Source organism: Arxiozyma heterogenica (genome assembly GCF_036370985.1).
Source record: "Arxiozyma heterogenica strain weizmannii chromosome Unknown scaffold_9, whole genome shotgun sequence".
Lineage (NCBI taxonomy): Eukaryota > Fungi > Ascomycota > Saccharomycetes > Saccharomycetales > Saccharomycetaceae > Arxiozyma > Arxiozyma heterogenica.
In genome coordinates, this window is record NW_027042662.1 from 146,864 (window position 1) to 166,386 (window position 19,523).

The following is a 19,523-nucleotide window of genomic DNA, read 5'->3' on the forward strand; positions in this document are numbered from 1 at the left end:
ATGAAACACATAGGTATATATATGTATAGATATGAAGCAAGTAAATAAATAAAAAGGAACTAACAATATGTGGAGTGATACATCATTGAATAATTAGCTCTTGACTGATAAAACAAAAAAGTACATCTTGTTCAACTAAACAATGATAGTACCAGGGTCAATAACAACACTTTGAGATGGATCATTTGTCGGTTGATAACAATACCATTTCATTAAAGCATCACTAGCAGCCTTAGCCTTAGCTTCTTTTAATGACGCACCAAAACCTTCACCAATTTTTTCTTCTCCGCTAAAAACACCAACGATAAAGACAGGACTCCTTGATAATCTACCAGATTCCGCCAACAATCTTGAGACTGGCCTTTCCAACTTTTCTCTTTCACATAACCTAGCTAATTCTCTTGTTGGTTGTTCAAATTCAAATAGTCTTGTGATATCGAGCTTTCTTCCATGCAAGATATGGCCATTAATGAACTTTGTGGATAATTTTGGATCGAATGTCCATAGAGTAGCAATAATACTTCTGATCACTAAAGCATATGCAGCTGTCTCTGAGAAATTTAATTTTGAAATAGATTCAATGCCGTCGCTGACCTTTTTCAAATTATTAAAATATCTTAGTTTCCCCAAAGTGACATTAACTGGTTCATTTCGAAGAAATCTTTCCATGATCGACAGATTTTCAGTTTCGACCCCCCAAGATTTGACAATAGATGCAAGGACTTCATCTGATATATAAGCATTAATAGCAACGTTTAACACAGGGGTAGGTAACCGTGGGTATTTTTGTAATAAGTATTTAACGGTTTCAAAAGTAAGTAGATTCTTACCAAAAATATTTAATCCGTAATTGTCTCTTTGTTGTTTTGAATAGTATGTTTCATTTAATTTGGTGTCCGTTGAAGGTAAAATAGATGGAATATTAGAGGATCGACATGTTAAACATCTTGAAAGTAAAGAAGTAGAAAACTCTTTTGGTAAATTCAATCTGCTGTGTAATGTAACCAATGCGGATGACTGATTACAAACATCTTCCGGCATATCTCGAAGAGTTTGTTGTAAGTTTTGATAATAATTCTTGTATTCTAATAATTGTGAGGATTTAGAAAACTCTTTTACACTAGAGTTAATGGAGTCTATATCTTTTGAATTTGTAAAATTGGTATCTATAGTTTCTGTAGAATAGTGGGATATCTTATTTTGAATCAATAATAATTTTTTATAACTGTTAACGTTACTTCTTGGTATGGTGATTCTAAGTAATTGTAAATGGGGTAAAGGGAATATTCTAACCAATCTCATCTTTTCTATATATATATTCTTATCTTTGATTTTGTATCAAACTATGGGTATTATACTCTAGTCAGTCCACCAAATATATGTTCTAGTATCCATGCCTTGTCTTTTTATCAGCATATATGTTTTTATTGAGATGAATCTGTTTCTTTACAAAAGAGAACTTTTCTTTGCTTTGTGTGTGTTCAGGGCTATCTGCGATTTATTATTATTTTTTTTTTCTATTTCTGTATTTTCCTTTTTCTCGATCTACAAAAGTTCAAATTTTAATAAACAGTAAATTATATCATTCTTGACGAACAAAATAGTATCCACAGAAAAATCTGTTCCACTTTAGAATACTTTATTGACTAAATAAATAAATAAATAAATTCTTTCTAAGAAAAGTAGTGCATATAAGGCAAAGGATGTTTTTTGAGGATAATTAAATTTACAATATCATATGACATTCATATTATTAATTCATTAAATTGTTGTAGATCAACTTTGATATTATGATTAAATAAAAAAAAAGAGATTAGGGTTGAAAAATATTGTTAGGGTTTTTGTGATGGTTGTCAAGAAAAAGTTCTAGTTTGGATTTATAGGACTTAGGGTTTGTTGATAAATCCCATATGATTGTTGAATACTAAGTAACAAAATGAAACATTAATGAGTTAATTAAAGAGTTAATTAATGAGAGATGTTTTTACGGTGACAATCGTTACAGAACCCCAAATAAGAAACTATCAACCCATGATTCATATATAAAGGATCATCATCTTGATATCTAAATTTGTGTGTTTAGTTGATTTATAATTATATGTAACATATTGTATAATACGAAAAAGAACAAGCAATAATTCTTTTAATTTTCCTATATATATAACGTTCTTATATATATTTTTATTGCCCTTACTATTCGTCCAATAGTCCTATTAAAAGTGTTGTAATTTGGAGCCTTCTGCATCCATGGTAATGGTAGACATCATTAAGTTATAGATGCTTATTTTATTTTTGTATTAAATACATGTACATATTTATTATATAGTGTATTCAGTATACATTCTTTTATTTACTTTAAGTTTTCTTTTAAAGTTTTTCATTTCTTTTCAAATCTTCGAAAAACATATTTAGTGACAAATAAAATGTTTTCCTGATATTATGGTACATCCGTACACCACATAATATACAGAAAAAACTAATTAAAAATAATTCTTATGGAAATGACAGTAATAAACTCTCATTTTCCAACAAATATATTAGCTCAATATAAGCCGCTCAATATATAAGACCGTTTTTGTAATTATATTATCGACTACAGTTGATTACTGTCTCGATTATTTGAATAACTATTAATATTATTTGCGCTTCCCTGGAATACACAAAGAATTTCACCACTTCATAATACGACATGAATTGTGTTGTTATGGGCGTGTGGCGTAGTTGGTAGCGCGCTCCCTTAGCATGGGAGAGGTCTTCGGTTCGATTCCGGACTCGTCCAAGGTTTTTGATATTAAAATTTATGACTTCGGCAATAAGAGAAACATCCTTTAGGATATTCCTTATATAACTGTGTAGGGGTTTGTTTAAAAAAAAAAGGGTTGGCGATATTTTTCTAAACTTTCTCTTTTGCAAATTTTACAAACATAAAAGCAGGAGTAGCCAACATAAGTACAAGGAAGTAACGAAGGAAGCAAGGAACAAGGAACCAAGAATTAGATAGGTTTAGATATATAGTATATAAGTGTATACTATTAGGTTATCTTAGATTAGGGATATAGATATATAGATATATAGGAATATTACATCTAGAGATATAGAAAGAATCTATATCTTATATCTATCCAAGTGAAATATTATTGAGATTTCAACAAGAATTACTGTTATCAGAAACACATAACCTCAGGGTTATTACATCCATTACGACAGATGTACTCTTCAAGACACTAAAATAGATAAATATAGCTTGGTTGGTTCCTTATATGTTATATAAACTATACTCTACATAAAGAGTAAACTGACGTACACAGATATACAAATAAACGTAATTATATAAGTAAAAAAACAAGAACGTCATTGCCAAGTTAAGAGTTCACAAGATCGTTTATAGTGATATCCAGATTCCGTATGTCACAATCTCTTTTAGTTTTGATTGTAGATGCAAATCTAAGAATACTAAAAGAAAAGAGATAAAACTAGTAATTGCATGTAATGCCCGTAAATTATAATAACTTGATTTATCTATTTTATTTTTACATTATTCACGTTCACATTTTTGGTCAAAGTTAGAATTATTGTAATAGCTAGATGATTATAATAGATGAGGGTCTACTATAAAAGATACGTTCTTCCCGAATATCAGATATGATGATAAACTCCTAATTGTTTCCTTTATGTATATGATACATAATTATGCTGTATATAAGGTAGTAGTCTATATAAATATATCTGGAAAGATAGATGTAACATTAGTAAATATGAAAAACAAGTTCGTCTTCAGTGACATTAGAACAAAATGTATCGTAGACTAATCATTTTGAAGTTCAAAGCTCTGCTATATTTAGTAAGTGATTTAGCCATTCCCAACAGATACTTCCTATCAGCATCTTACCTTTAATATGAATTCAATAAGATAGTGGAAATGAGCATGTGACACCATTTCAACTCTCAATATTTTTAACTGTTTTGGACATAGTGCGCTTTAATGACATTACTATTTGGTTGTTTATTTTTTATCTAAATCAATGTTTATAAGAAGTCTGTTTACTGGTTCCTTTCCCTTAACAAAAAGACTATATTCAGTAACTGCAAATTTGCCTACAATATATGCATTAGCTACATCAAGAGGACATAAATCTGCTATCGCCATCTTAAGAGTCTCTGGATCACAGACTAAACTTATTTATGAGTCCCTTACAGGACGTTCAATCCAAAGATTAAAACCTAGATATGCATATATAACCAAAATATATTCACTACAAACTGCATCAAATGAATCCAGCTCATTGATTGATTCCCCATTAATGTTATATTTCCCTAAACCGAACAGTTATACGGGGGAAGATATGATTGAATTTCATTTGCATGGAGGTGAAGCTATTATAAGTTCGGTGATTAAAAATATATCACATTTACATGATCCTGAAAAATCAATAAACATCAAATATGCAGAACCTGGTGAATTCTCGAAGCGCGCCTTTCAAAATGGTAAACTGGATTTAACTGAAGCAGAGTCAATTAATAATTTGATTAACGCAGAGACTGAAATGCAAAGAAAATCTGTCATGTCAAGTTTTAATGGGAACAATAAAGCGCTTTTTACAAAATGGAGGGAACAATTAGTAGTATCTATGGGTAAATTGACTGCATTGATTGATTTTGCAGATGATAATGAAATTGAAAACGGTAATAGCTTCCAGTTATTAGATGAAATTGAATCTGAGGTTATGCTGGTCAAATCAGAGGTTGTCGATTTTGTTGACAGATTAAATAAATCTAAATTGTTACTTGATGGGATCAAATTAGTCTTATTTGGATCTCCTAACGTAGGAAAGTCGTCTATATTGAATTGTATAACTAACGAGGAAACTGCAATAGTGAGTGATATTCCAGGGACCACTAGGGATTCAATAAATACTGTTATTGATATGAATGGTTATAAGGTGGTCATAGTAGATACAGCGGGAATACGAAATAAAAGTAAAGATTCAATTGAGTTAATTGGGATTGAAAAAGCTAAACAGAAATTTCTTGAAGGTGATATATGCTTATTAGTGTTAGATGCCACTAATCCAATGATTGACCCTGTGCTATTAGAGATGATTGCATTGCAGAATGATCATCAAATGAAACGTTTAGTAATTGTACTTAACAAGACAGATTTAGTTTCTAATGCTGATATTTTAAGAATAAGACAAGATCTTTACCAGAATAAGTTTTTAAAAGAAAAACCAATTATTACTGCTGTGTCATGTAAGAATTTAAACGGGATTCCAGAATTACTCACTTTGTTAACCAAACAATGTGAAGAACTTACTACAGAACAAGAAGGTGTAGAACCAATCATAATGTCTGAGAGAGTAAAAGATATATTAAATAAAGATATATTGTATGGTATTGATGAATTCCTTCAAAATAAAAAGGAGAAGAATATTAGTGATTTAATCATATTATCAGAAACATTACAATACTCAATTGATGGAATAGGGAAAATTCTTGGAGACGCAGTAGGATTGGACGAGGTGTTAGATGTCGTCTTTTCTAAATTTTGTATTGGAAAATAAGGACTGCATAAAAAGAAAATTATATAATATAAAACATAATAAGAACAAATTTGATATATGTATATATGATTGTATTTATATTGACATCAAATAATCGTTAAACAACTATATATATATATACATATACTTCCTGCTTTCTCCTTCATAAAAGAATATCCCTCTATATCTGTTTATCTGCTAGTAAGCATATAACCCATGGCCATTGTCTAAAGTTCAAAACCCTAAGGATTTTAAAATGTTAAGTTTAACCTGTCTCTCAAATTCCGACCTATTATCCCTCCAAAGAATGCATGCATCGATATTTGCTCCACTTTCAATATTTGGTTCACTTAATATACTCATCACACTCAATAAAATTTTCTCTACACTTTGCACAGGTGACCATCTTTCTTCGGCCAATTCATACATATTTGGATCCTCACCAGGGGCATGTAAAATGGAAATACAGACTTCCCCATTTGGGTAAACATTTGGATGTAAGATACTTGGTGTAAAAGTTAATTTTGGTGGAGATAAAGGATAATCCCTGGGAAACTCCAACTGAGCATTAAACACACCACCTTCATATGGTGTGTCTGGAGGACCTTGAATCAAACAATCCCAGAGAAATAAATTATCTTCGTCCTTTGGACCAGCCACGATCCCAGGTGGTGGATCCTTAACCAACTGTTGATATTCTTTCAGCAGTCTCTTTTGAGCAGTTTTAGACATCTTTCTATAAATTGTTTATATTTAATATATATTTTTACGTATCTGCACGTATGTATGCGTGTGTGTATGTATATATAAAATGATAATTCTTCTGTAAGAAATACCTGCCTTGTTTTCTGTTCTCTTCTTTTCCTTAATTTAAAAGATTTAAATTAAAACAAAAATAAGCTAGTTCTTTTCACCTTCTAATGATTGTTAATGACGATTATCTTTCAATTTTACTTCCTTGGGTACCAATGAGTCACTATTTTAGTGATTGCTTTGCTGTTCAACTGGCTTTAGTCAAAGGAAATGGTTCCCTTTGTTCGTTCAATTCTTTCTAATAGGCAGCACAATAACAAAGAATAAAATTATTAAGCCAAACGCATCACCATTGCAACAAAAAGCGAAAAGAAAAAAAAAAAAAGGAAAAAAAAACAAAGAAAAGAAAAGGCAAACTCTATTTTGAAATATTCGCTCGAGAAATTTATCTTTCGAGAGAGAGTTACAAAATTTGGGAAAAAAAAAAAAAAAAAACAGGGAAAGACCGAGAAGTTTCAGTGCAAGATGAGGAATTTCAATGGGGATTAGGCTGCCGGTAAAAGAACAAAGTGTGTATGTGCCTTTTAGATCCAGTAATGTTTATTGTTGTGATTGTTAAAGACCATTACGCAAAGTCATTAATTTTTTTTCGTTTTTTATTTACCAAAAATTTCTTTAATTATTTGTTAGTTTTCTCTAAAACTATTCTATAGTTATTATAATCATAGAGTTTATCAAGAATATTTATATGTCTGCCTCTTTATTTTCCTTGCTAATTTGATTGCATCAACTGCTTTAGAGAAAGAAGTAGAATTAGACAACAATAAAAATTACATTTCTGAATAGCTAAGAGCATTAATACAGGACTTGCAGGCATACAATTTTAGCTAGAGAATCAAATATTATTGTTTATCAATCTTAAAGAGACAGTAGATACACTTTATTATTTTAATTTAAAAAAAAAACAATATAATAACAGTAAAATATGATTATTTATAATGGTGACAAATATGCATGTATATCATGTATCAGAGGACATAGGTCTTCCACTTGTAAACATGCTGCAAGAATGTTGGTCAAAGTAAGAACGAGAGGAAGACCATCTCCAGTTGATATTAGAGATGTTATAATGGTGGATGTTACATCAAGAGTGAAAAGAAAGAAATTACCGTCTAAGAAGCATTGCTGCGATGACATTGACCATTCAAATCCCCATGGCTATGAGTATGGAGATACTGTAGAAGAAAATGATCATCCACCAGGTCATGAAAATTGTTGTAAAAAAATGGATGCACAACCTATTATATTTATTAAGGCTAAACAGACTCAAAAGGCTATGGTCGTGGATGGTAAATTGAAAATTATTGTCAAAGATCCTGAAACCGATGGCGATGAAGTCAAATATATATCTGAAAAGGAATTCTTAAAAAGCGTTTCTGCCCAAACAATAAGTAATAATACAGAGAATACTCCTCCTGAACTTTCATTTAGTACTTCTGCACATACTAATAATAATAATGATGATGTCGTTGATAAGAGATTACAGAACTATAGTGTGCCTCAAATTTCAAGAAAAAAATGTTGTGATCCAAATCATATTATCAAATCAGATGTTTCATCCCCAATAGATAATAGAGTCGGTAGAAATAACCCCATACCTACTTATTCAATAGCAATGGATGCAGTTTCGCCACCTACAACAGTAGAGTCGGTTACTTCAAATGATTCTCCAGGAAATGATACTCCCTTGCAAACTTTAAATAAATCATTTAGCCATTTGACAAGTGATGATTTAGAGTCTAAGAAATTATCAGTCGACATTTTCACTCATAAAGGTCTTTATTTAAGCTCAGAATGTTCTTGTCCTGCAAATGAATGTGATTGTATTAATTGTTTGATTCACAGAAATGAAGAAGAATTAAATAATTATGTTTTGCAAAGTGGAGTACCGTTAACGAACATACTAGACTCATCAAAACCCGGGCCTTATGATGTAACAGCTTGTTCAGGTCCTGACTGTGAATGTTCTTTGATTGATTGTACTTGTCAATCTTGTTCAGTACATCCTACTGACATTATACCATTTGAAAGATTCTATTATCAAGGTTTTAATAACATCACGTTAAGAAGAAAGACAATAATAAAATATAAACACAAACTGATTCCTTCAGAATATTGGTGGGATTTCTTGACTGTAGAGTTACCAAGTGTTAATACAGAGACTTTGGAGACAATTGATCTAAAGGATTATTTTGAAAAGCTGCTAAAAAAATATCAACATGAATTCTTAAATAGTGAATCAGAGTGGGGTTTATTAAATGATTTGGAAGGATTTTATGTGATATGATTGAAATTAAAGTGCTACAAACTTATAAACGAAAAGATAAAAGAACAAAAGATACAATAAATATATATAAATTATATGATTTTATGTATTTAATAATTCTATAATATATTCGTTAAAAATCAAAAATAACACAAATCAAAAGTACTGAATTGGTCGAAATATCATAAGGTAGTATGTTCGGCAATATAAGTGGCTTCACGATGACCACTTTCCCATGCACCATATACACAACCAGCACCATCCATCACTGTATGCTCACCAGCAAATCTAATTTTTGAATCTTGCCCTTCATTCATTGCTACAATCATATACCAACCATCATCACCAGGTTTACATGCTGTATAGGAACCTCTAGAATATGGATCGGAAGACCAATTAGAACAAATGATATTCTTCAGTATCGCATGGTTTCCACTTTCACTAACATCTTGATCTATACCATTAACAACTGATCCACTATTAAATGTAGACATAACCTTATTTAAGATAGGTTCAAAATATTGAAAGATTTTATTGTAATCATTATTTAATGATTCAATATATTTTGAAACTGGTTCTTGCGTTAAAATCATTAAACTGGGTGTTCCATTGATTTTTTCAAAATTGATAATATAGAATGGATGTTTCCAGCAATCTTCTTCTTCTTGATTATCTAAATTAGATAAATCTTTAACTAAAGTTGAAATATCGGTAGAATTTCTGACTATTTCAACAAATTTTCTAGATGATTGAGCTAAAGTTACTATTTTACTACTCTCAGCAGACCATGTTGCCTTTTGAAATTCAAAGACTACCTTACCTAAAGATCCATAATGTATTGAATTTAAGCCTTTCACAATCTTTTCATTTAATGGTGGGTTAAATTCTATCCTTCCATTCAATTGTTTATTATCCAATAAAGATAATTCAAGAACACTTTGTGGAATAGTCACAATCACATAGTCAACAACATGTGTATCACCGGACGTAGTAGTAATAATAACCTCATTATTTCGACGGGTAATAGAATTTACTACAGTATTTAACTTAATCCAGTTAGAGGGAAAATTTCTAGCTATTCGTTGAACTAAAATATCAAAATTTAATACCATAGCATTTCTACCTTGATGGCCGAAATATGTATCCTTTGCACTTAAAGATTTCCAATCACAACCATGCCATAGTTCTAAGAATCTACAAATTTGTGGAGCATACCTAATTTGTTCATCACTTAAAAAGTTCTTTTTTTGAAATAGATATTTTATTATAAGTTCATAGAATGATGTATCAGGGATATCTAAGCTTTGGTGATATTGCATATCTGCAAATTTTTCGACTTCTCTGTCAATGAACTCTAGTCTCATTTCGGGATGTCTGTCAACACGTCCATAATTCTTATCTATATATATATTGAAATCGTCATCAAAAAGAAAGGGTGCTGATGAGCCATCATTTTCTTGTAATTTAGCTTCCTCATCGAACAAGCCATTACATAAAGTATCATGATGCCACCCTGCACCCATATCGTACTTTCGAATACCATCAAATCCAGTTACTGTATACAACCTACCACCAATTCTGTCTCTGGCTTCAAAGATCTTCACTTGTGTAAACCCCTTCGCATGAAGTGTTGATGCAGCCTTTAAACCTGCTATCCCGGCACCGATAATTGCTACTCTGGACATTATTAACACTATGTTCCACGGTTCTTTTATAGTAATTTAGTTGGATTCTTATTTTTTCTACAAAAGAGAAGGGAGTTTCTGTTTAATTAATTAATTAATTGCAGGATAACCAAGAATACTTATGTAAATCTTGTCAAAAATATCGAACATATTTATTTAACGACTAAAAATAAATCTAGGGGGTGAGTGAAATAAAGAAAAAAAATAAATCCAAAAAGAGAAATTAATAAACATCCTGATATATACATACACAAGTTGATGGAAGAGTACTGAACCTCATTGATAATGGTATAATTATACAATTCTATTGGTTTGTAATATAATTATATATATATAAATAACAGTGTTATTTGTAAGATAGATATAATCTAATCATTTGTTTAGAAAGAGATTCTTCAAGTTCCTTGCAAGGTTACATGCTGTTTATTCTTTGTTGTTTGATATGAGCTTGTATTGATTATCCTCCGTAAATATACAATCACTAATTTAACGTTTATATTCACAATAAAAAGAAATATTATCAAGACTTAGCAATTAGTTGGACTAGATAATTCACCAAATCTATTTATTAATGACAAAAAATTGCTGTTAAAAACCTACTTCATTATCACGTACATCAGTACTCGACTTGTTTAAAATTATTATTTCAGAATAAATAGTCTATTCTACGATTTAAATATTTCATCTGCTTGCCTACACATTTATTTAGATGAAGAATGTATATTAGAACATTAACCCATAAAGAATTATTTAATAGAGATATGAAGCTAAAAAAATTTCCTTTATGATCTAAAATGAAGTAGAATTAATTAGTTCAAAAGTACTCAAAAATTGTTGGAAGACAAATGAAATCTTATAAAAAGTAACAACTGATTATGTATTTTCAAGAATAATTATTTCTTTGTGAATTGTTTCCCGAATTATGTAAAAAGTTTCTCGCAACTATTCTGTATCTTCTCCAGTGGTAGATGTAGACATTGGGTGAGAACTTATCAACTTTAGAATGCCCTCAATATCATATATTTCATTCTTATGCCATGTTTCAAGTTATGTTCCAAATAGTTTATCTTTTTTAAATAGGTATTTTTGAATAGATGTTTCTTTTTCAAATTTATTTCATATTATTAGCTATTGTAGCTATAACTTTTTCACAAGGAAAAGATTTTCATTTTGATTTGACCCTATATCCCTCAATCTCATCCCTTAGTTTCTAAACTAATTTAACAATTGATTAGATATTTTCAATAAAAAAAAGTTTTAGTAGTAATATTTTAATTATCTTTCACAAATGTTTTTTTCCAATCATAAAGCAGAATTAAAATTAATACCATTTAAGATGGCATAATAATTTAACCTTTGTTAACTTTCATCTCTCTGATCTAGAATTTGCTGTAGTGAAATAAATGTCAACAATTTTTTATTTATAAGGAAAATTAATGCGAAAAAAAAAAGATGAATAACAGCTTACGTGACTACAATAATATTAAATATTCAATACTTTTTTTTGATTCTTAGAATCATTTTAAATTTAAATAATGATATGTCATTTGATTTTTGTTATAAATAATTGTCATATACTGCTTCATAATCTAAATTATTTTTTTTTTCTCAAATAAATTTTATCTGAGATGACATATCTGCTTCTCCATATCTTCAGTCCAAAAGCTGACTTTTTTTGCTATTCAGATTTACTTTATACAATTTAGTTATCTCAGTTGTATTGATATGACATATATACCATGGACTTTATATTAGCCAAGCGAACCCATATTGATTATCTCTTTTAATAATAATAGCAGGCTCGATATAATATAAGAATCAATGATGAAAACGTCATATAAAATATTGTTATTGGAAAAAGTGAAAATTTTAGAAATGCATTCCGTAGATTCAAATTATACAATAAGAAGTTAGGAAGTTAATAAAGAAAAAACATACACAAAATACATACAAAAAAGAGTGTCTTAGAACCATGACTGAACCTATCACCTTATCACTATCACCATTATAGTTTTGTTTTTTTTACTTGAATTTTTTTTTCATAGAAAATTCTCATTAAACCAATGTAAAGTGGCTAAGAGATCATCTGAAAGTAAAGAATCAGTAGTATTTGTCATAGACCCCTCAGTAAACTCAAATTGTGCATTTGCAGATACTTCCTGTATCTGTTCCAGTGTATTATTTTGGTCCTTATGAACCGTTTGTTTTGATTCGTGTTGTTCTTCTTCATTTTCTTTAACACGATTAAATTGCTGAAAATTATTCTGATTTGGAGTATTATCACCATGATCTATGCCAATGGTTTTTGACAAAAAGCCAGTAGAATCTTGTATAATGAGAGTAATCATATGATTTAGCATTTTGATACACCAATCACATTGTTTCAGCATGACGGGTGGGTTCCAAGGTGTTGCATTTTTAACAATTTTCCACAATCTTGATATTTGGGACAAAATATGGCGGTATGACAAAGTTTGTAAGTTTGAATATGAACAAATCAATGATATTAATGTTATTGTAAATAGATTAGATAATTGTAGCCACCAAGGAACGAAGAATAAATTGTTTGTGCATAGATGAGTAAGTAAATCCAATGCCATCAGGACATGCGTTAGTAAATTTGAGGAATCCAGTGGTAAAATAGCTGAATTTGAATTTGTATTTGATACCTGATGACATGCTATAGGAAGCAAAGATCGTATCTCGAAAGTTAGTGTTATGTCAAGATATGTAAATAATGGTTGTAACTGTAGAACGGTGAGGTTATCTCTGGTTATATTTACAGAATTTGCTTGAATCCATTCAGATAGGTGTTTTCTAAATGCTATTGAATCAGGCAATTCCATTTCAAAGCATTTGTACTGTTGGAACTTGTAAATAATCAACGACAGATCATACATTTGCCTTGTCTCTTCATGGAACCAATCATCTTTGCCATCAACAGACATTGTATGGGACACTTGACCAGTTGTTGTATGTCTTGGTGTTGGCATGTTATTCAAGGGCAACTCCAGTTGAAAAGTTCTGCCCATTTGGAAACTTATGATCTTATCCATAATGAAACAAGACCAAAAACAATGTGACGCTTTCATTTCATCATAAGGATGGTGTTTCGAGGGAAACATGTTCATTTCGAGGGACATCCCCTTGACCAGAGAAATGGCTTTGGACAGAGCGTTCCAAGTGCTCGTCTGTCTGTGACAAGTGCGTAGATAGAATGCGATCAATAGCCATGATTGAATCAATTCGAAGGATTCCCACTCGAAAGTCAATTTTTGTATGAAATCGTATGAATAAACAAATAGATGTTGTTCCAAGTTGACGGCCTTTGCACCGAAAAGAAAGTTAAATTCCCAATCCTCGAAAACTATCCCATTAGCAGGAGAAGGATCCGTATAGGTAGTGTTATTTCTTGAGATTAGACCTGCGTTGAACCTTATTGTGATAATAATGATCAGATATAGTAGAGATTGAAACAACTTATTAGATTTACCGACTGGGTTAAGATTAGGTAAGAATTTGTTATTGAGTTGAGAATAGAAGATGGATTCGTGGAGGATGCCAAAGATGGGATTGCAATGATTGAAGTACCATTGTAAGATTTTTTTAATTAAATTGATATGTTTAGTATTTTTGAAATCGAAAAAGTGTGGCTCGTTAAGAAAACAAGGGTCACCAAATTTAGGGAAATGGCCACCTGCCATATTCCAAGTATAATTTTGTATTCGTGGTCTTTCAAGATCCCACTGTTTTATAATGGAGGGTGATAATTGTTGGATTAGATTATCAGCGAAAAAATAAGGCAAAACATTTTGATACCTTCTGTGGAACCTATATTTATCTATAGAAAAAGTGAAGTATGGAGATGGGCTAAGGGGGATGTCAATATTAGGATTCAGATAAGAGGAAGAAGAAGAAGGAATAGTGGTAGTCGGGGTATTTTTTAAGTGTGATAGATAATGTTTGATAGGATACATACAATTTTGATTAAAACGAATACAATTGGAACATGGTCTACCACGATCACATTTGACTTTTTTTTTCTTACAGAATTCACATGCAGTATTGATTCTATTTTTATTTGGGTTTGACTTATGAATCATGATTGAAACACTTCTTGATAAATAGAAAAGTAAGATAGTAAAATATAACCTAATACCAGTTGGAGTAACATATCTGTTTGTGGAAAGTGCCACTAGTACTGAATGAATGGTTATAGAACACAGATATTACTCATCACCACAGATATACATACATAAAGAGAGAGGGAGAGAGGAATAAGGGCTTTTTCTATATTTTATACTATAAAAGAAAGATAAGCAAACAATATGCTAGCTAGGGTTGGTCTTGTAGTAATCAGTATGTATTTATTGAAATTCCAACAACACCCTAACCTCCCAAAGGAGGGGAATTGGTAAAACAAAACAAGAAACACATATTAACCCTAGGTTTTTATGCTATAGTACAACGCTCGAGACCCAATAACAGACAACGGAATATAGAAAAAAAGGCAAGAAAACAAAAGAAAATGAAATCTCAACTGCTTTTTCTTTTTTTTTTGTCTTTTTCTAAATGCAAGAATAAGAATGAGAATAAGAATTAAACAGGAGAGGCAGGAGAAGGAAAGGAGTTAAAAAGGAGATGAATATGATAAATTTCTTTGTCTTTTTTTTTTTATTTATCATTTGTTTTTTCCTTCGTATGCCGCAAAATTTCTTTTGTCTCTTTTCATTCATTCGATGAAAAAAACAAGTAGATAAATTAATTCATAAAAAAAAATAAAAATAAAAATAAAAATATGCAAGTAGCAGAGATCTTTGCGTATCTTTGCACACAATATGGTGAAAAGAGAGGAAAAGCAGAAGCAGAAGAAGAAGAAAGAGGAGGAAGAGGGCGAGGGGCAGAAGGGAAAAGAGACTGTTTTGTTTTGTTGTGTTTTGTCTTGTTCAGTTTTTGCTGTTGCTGCAATTGTGTGCATATTGTGCTTTCTTTTCTGTCTGTCTATCTGTTTGGTTTGGTTTGGTTTGGTTTGGTTTGGCTGTTTCTATGTTTGTTTGTTTGTCTTTCTTTCTCTCTCTTTGTATTTTCTCCTTCCTCGTGTTTTAATTTCTATGTTTTTTCTATTTTTTTTTTTATATAAGGAACAATCGGGACAAAAAATCGTCATAATACGTAGATGCCAAAATATGCCTCCTTTTGATGTACTCTTAAATAATTTACATCGACGTCCTGTTGTTTGGTTGTTTGTTTGTTCATTTTTCCTTTTTCCTTCTTTTTCTGTTTTTCTGTTTTTCTTTTTTTTTTTTTTTTTTTTTTTTGGTATCTAATCTATACGTATTCTGTCTTTCTTCATTTGGACCCTGCCTGCTCTTCTTTCATTCTCTTGATTTACTTTACTTGCTTGGCTTGCTTAGATTTTGTGTATGTATTTTGTGTGTGTGTATGTGTGTGTTTCTCTTGTTCCTTTGACTGAATTTCTTTTTTTTTTTCTTGTTTTCTTGTTTTCTTGTTTTTCCTTTTATTGGATTTTTTTTTGCTAATGCCAGCTCGATACTTTCGTTTCCACATATTTATACATATAATATACAGAGATATATCTGGTCTATTGTTATATGTACCACCAGCATTATTTACTAGTTCAAAACAGAAATAATCCAATAGTTCATTAGTTGATAACATACTAATTGCATATCCATTCCTATTTTCTATTCTATTCATTAAAACATTGTTTGTTTGTTTGTTTGTTTGTTTGTTTCCTACCTCTACTTAAGTCAACTTAATTGTTAATATTAAAATTCACAGTAAATAAATAAACAAATAGAACACCACAGATATCCAAAAAAAATAAAATAAAATAAAAGATAATACTAACTCTAATATACATGTTACATAATGTCTTCAGATAATTATATGACTAGTCACGGATCTACGTACGTGGGTACATTCGATTCCAGTATGAACCACATTTCAAACAGTACATTAAGTAACCCACCAATTCCTTCTCTTTCTGCTAGTGCCACAGATACCTCAAACTTATCGGCAAACACCAATACAACAACAGTCACTAGTGGCTCGCCCCCTTTGTTTGCTAATCCTAATTCCTCTGCTTCCACAATCACCACCATACCTCCAATTAAACAGCCATTTCCACAATACTATGCAGGTCAACAGCCAGCACAGCAACATCAATCGCTGCAACATCAGCCATTGCAACCGCAGATACAGTCACAACAGCATTTTACACAAGGGCAATACCAAATACAAGCTCAGCCGATTGCATTACAACAACATCAACAGCCAACTCAATATTACACACAAGATTACAGTACGATAGATCCCTACTATCAAGCTCAGCAATATAACAATCAATACTATTATACCAATGGCATCGCCACTAGCGCTGTTCCATATCAGTATCCACAGAGTTTTGTTCCACTACAATACGGTGCATATGCACAATTAGCCTCCTCTACACGGGGGCAAGCACACCCACAAGTAACTTCTTTACCGTTACCATCACAACACCAATCTCAAGTGCAACAATACTATTATGATCCTACTGTTGCTGCTACCGTCGCTACTGCCACTACTGCCGCCACTGCTGCTGTTACTAATGCTCCAACAACAACAACAGCAGCAGCAACTTCCTCTTCTATTCCACCTATCTCTAATTTCATTACTGGAGCTGGATCAACTATAACTACTGCCCTAGATAATGGTATAAAGGACAGTAATAACAATAGTCATAATAATAGTAATAACAATAACAATAACAATGACAGTAATAGCAGTAATAGTAGTAGTAATAATAATAGCAATAACAATAATGTTGTTTCTCTTATTACTCCTTCTATTGCTCCAATAATCAGTACTTCTAATAATAACAGTGGTAATGTTGTTACTGTTAGTGATGGTGCTAGTACGACAATTGGTGCTGCCTCTATTATCAATAGTACTACTACAACTAATAACAACAATAATATTAGTACTAGTGCTAATACTGGTAACAATACTAGTAACAGTAACACCAACAGTAACACCAACAGTAACAGTAGTAGTAGTAATAATAGTAATGGTGGTGGTAATGGGTACGTACAAGAGGAATATACACAACTAGCACCGTTACCGCAATTACAAGCAATTTCTCCACATCTTCCAGTTCCGTTTGCTTCACATCAACAACAGCAACAACAGCAACCGTTTTATTTCACACAACAGCAAACACCACAGCAGCGACAATTACAAACTCAATCACCATTTCAATTACAGCCACCGATACAAACACAGCCACTCCAACCTACAATCCTGCCTACAATAAAACCACCAGTCCCATCCTATCGTACAGTTCCACATACAAATTTCGGTGTTATTACTACTATGTGGGAGGATGAGAACACACTGTGTTACCAAGTGGAAGCCAATGGTGTTAATGTTGTGCGTAGAGCAGACAACAACTTCATTAATGGAACGAAACTGTTGAATGTGACAAGAATGACTCGTGGTAGAAGAGATGGGATTTTAAAAGCAGAGAAGGTGAGACACGTAGTCAAGATCGGGTCCATGCACTTGAAGGGTGTTTGGATTCCATTTGAAAGAGCTCAAATAATGGCACAACGAGAGAATATATTGGATTTGTTATACCCGCTGTTTGTACCTGATATCGAGTCATTATTATCGGGCAATTAAAGCAAGAGATTATTGAAAGGATACCATGGCCATTCCTATATGTGACTGGCCCACTGAATTAACAGAGTTACTTTCGCTGTCTGATGGGAAAAGTCCGGTATAATCAGATCAAATAAACAGACACGCTAAACAAAAACGAGTAAACAATATCCCTGTGTTATAATGTTGGCTATATAGTTGATATTGTTCATAAATTACTCTGTGTATTATCTAATTGTATGTATACATGTTAAATATATAATAGATTATTTCAAGGTAGGCAAAGGAGGGGGAGAGGGAGGAGTGGAAAACAATGTAGTTAAATTCTCGTTGCTTATCGTCGTTCAATTCTTCTTTTTTTTTTTTATCTAGTGAACTAGGGAACTACAAAGAATAATTTTTTTAAAAGAAATGGGAAGGAAGCCCTTATTTTGTATATCTGATAATATTTGAATAAGTAGATGTTGTCATGAAACCTCGCCAAAAAGCCCTGGTTCATAAGAAGCAAAATAAAATGATGATCTTGACACACAAATGTGTTTCGCCAAAATGCAAAAAAAAAAAAAATCCCATTGCAAGCGTGCAACCCTTTGCGAAATAAAGAAGAGACGTGTTTCTCTGTCCCCTTACTCCAATAAGTTTTTTGTTGTTGTTATTTTTTTTCTTTCTTCCTTTCTTTCTTATTGTTGATTTTTTTTATTTGAAACGAGATCTTAACCGAGAATTAAACGAGTATGGGTGTTTTTTCTTTTTTATAATGCGTCATTTAGTTAGGGGTTTCGTTTTTCTCTCTATGTCCCCTAGCGGAATTTATGAAAATAGGTTAGGTTACATGTTTTGCTCCTTTTTTTTTCTTTTTCTGTCTTACAAAAATAAAATACACTTGTATTTCTTTTAAAAGATCTGTACTGATAGGAGAGGTTGAAATCCTTTTTACTTGTTTCTAAGTCGATATCGAATAGTAGTTTCATAGGGTAACTATCAAATAACACAAAAACAAAAAAACAAAAGAAACCCTTTCTATTCGTTGTTCCTTCTTTCGGTCGATATTGTTTTTTTTTTTTTTTGACAAATTTTTTCGTGCTTTGTGTTTGATTCTTCACTTTTTCTTTTTTTTTTTTTTTTTTTTTTGACGTTGGAAATATCGCAAAAGAAGAATTTCGGTGATTTTTTTGAAATTTTTTTTTTGTTTGTTTGTATTTGTGTTTTTTCTTTGTAGTGCAAAAATCCGAAAAAATCCAAGAATACAATCTTAAGGGAAATAGAAGGAAAAAAAAACAATACAGATATAGGACCATAGGGCTTTGTTTGGCCCGTGGACACGGATATAATGAATGATAAGAGAGTATCGAGTTTTATAATATAATCTGCGACAATATATAAGTCAATAAACTCAGTTCTTTCATACACATACACACACATATATATATATATATCTGTATACATAAACAACTGTAATTGATATTCCCCTTGTTTTGGATTTTTGATACTTAACTTTTTATATCCTTTGTATTTACACTTACTCTTATGTAAAAAGGACAAGCATACAAGCAT

The 19,523-nt window shown here is 31.4% G+C and overlaps 9 protein-coding genes and 1 non-coding gene across 10 annotated transcripts; 5 read left to right on the forward strand and 5 right to left on the reverse strand.

The window, feature by feature from the left end:
• Positions 1–135: 135 nt before the first annotated feature.
• MRPL3 (mitochondrial 54S ribosomal protein mL44 MRPL3) lies at positions 136–1,302 on the reverse strand (the record flags this gene model as incomplete). Its single annotated transcript, XM_064861557.1, has 1 exon — positions 136–1,302. The coding sequence occupies one exon, from the start codon at positions 1,300–1,302 to the stop codon at positions 136–138; it is 1,167 nt and encodes a 388-aa protein (XP_064716512.1).
• Positions 1,303–2,705: 1,403 nt separating this feature from the next.
• Positions 2,706–2,780, forward strand: PWA37_005099. The gene has a single exon. It is a non-coding gene; the product is annotated as a tRNA-Ala (tRNA).
• Positions 2,781–4,022: 1,242 nt separating this feature from the next.
• Positions 4,023–5,561, forward strand: MSS1 (Mss1p; the record flags this gene model as incomplete). Its single annotated transcript, XM_064861558.1, has 1 exon — positions 4,023–5,561. The coding sequence occupies one exon, from the start codon at positions 4,023–4,025 to the stop codon at positions 5,559–5,561; it is 1,539 nt and encodes a 512-aa protein (XP_064716513.1).
• A 213-nt stretch (positions 5,562–5,774) lies between these two features.
• On the reverse strand, positions 5,775–6,272 carry UBC7 (E2 ubiquitin-conjugating protein UBC7; the record flags this gene model as incomplete). The annotated part of the gene is made up of 1 exon (XM_064861559.1): positions 5,775–6,272. One exon carries the CDS (start codon positions 6,270–6,272, stop codon positions 5,775–5,777), a length of 498 nt encoding a protein of 165 aa, XP_064716514.1.
• Positions 6,273–7,278: 1,006 nt separating this feature from the next.
• MAC1 (Mac1p) lies at positions 7,279–8,640 on the forward strand (the record flags this gene model as incomplete). The annotated part of the gene is made up of 1 exon (XM_064861560.1): positions 7,279–8,640. The coding sequence occupies one exon, from the start codon at positions 7,279–7,281 to the stop codon at positions 8,638–8,640; it is 1,362 nt and encodes a 453-aa protein (XP_064716515.1).
• Positions 8,641–8,801: 161 nt separating this feature from the next.
• Positions 8,802–10,304, reverse strand: FMS1 (polyamine oxidase; the record flags this gene model as incomplete). The annotated part of the gene is made up of 1 exon (XM_064861561.1): positions 8,802–10,304. The coding sequence occupies one exon, from the start codon at positions 10,302–10,304 to the stop codon at positions 8,802–8,804; it is 1,503 nt and encodes a 500-aa protein (XP_064716516.1).
• Positions 10,305–12,343: 2,039 nt separating this feature from the next.
• STB4 (Stb4p) lies at positions 12,344–14,407 on the reverse strand (the record flags this gene model as incomplete). The annotated part of the gene is made up of 1 exon (XM_064861562.1): positions 12,344–14,407. The coding sequence occupies one exon, from the start codon at positions 14,405–14,407 to the stop codon at positions 12,344–12,346; it is 2,064 nt and encodes a 687-aa protein (XP_064716517.1).
• Positions 14,408–15,142: 735 nt separating this feature from the next.
• Positions 15,143–15,631, forward strand: PWA37_005105 (uncharacterized protein; the record flags this gene model as incomplete). Its single annotated transcript, XM_064861563.1, has 1 exon — positions 15,143–15,631. One exon carries the CDS (start codon positions 15,143–15,145, stop codon positions 15,629–15,631), a length of 489 nt encoding a protein of 162 aa, XP_064716518.1.
• Positions 15,632–16,196: 565 nt separating this feature from the next.
• Positions 16,197–17,990, forward strand: SOK2 (Sok2p; the record flags this gene model as incomplete). The annotated part of the gene is made up of 1 exon (XM_064861564.1): positions 16,197–17,990. The coding sequence occupies one exon, from the start codon at positions 16,197–16,199 to the stop codon at positions 17,988–17,990; it is 1,794 nt and encodes a 597-aa protein (XP_064716519.1).
• Positions 17,991–18,989: 999 nt separating this feature from the next.
• On the reverse strand, positions 18,990–19,523 carry PWA37_005107 (uncharacterized protein; the record flags this gene model as incomplete). The annotated part of the gene is made up of 1 exon (XM_064861565.1): positions 18,990–19,523. The coding sequence occupies one exon, from the start codon at positions 19,521–19,523 to the stop codon at positions 18,990–18,992; it is 534 nt and encodes a 177-aa protein (XP_064716520.1).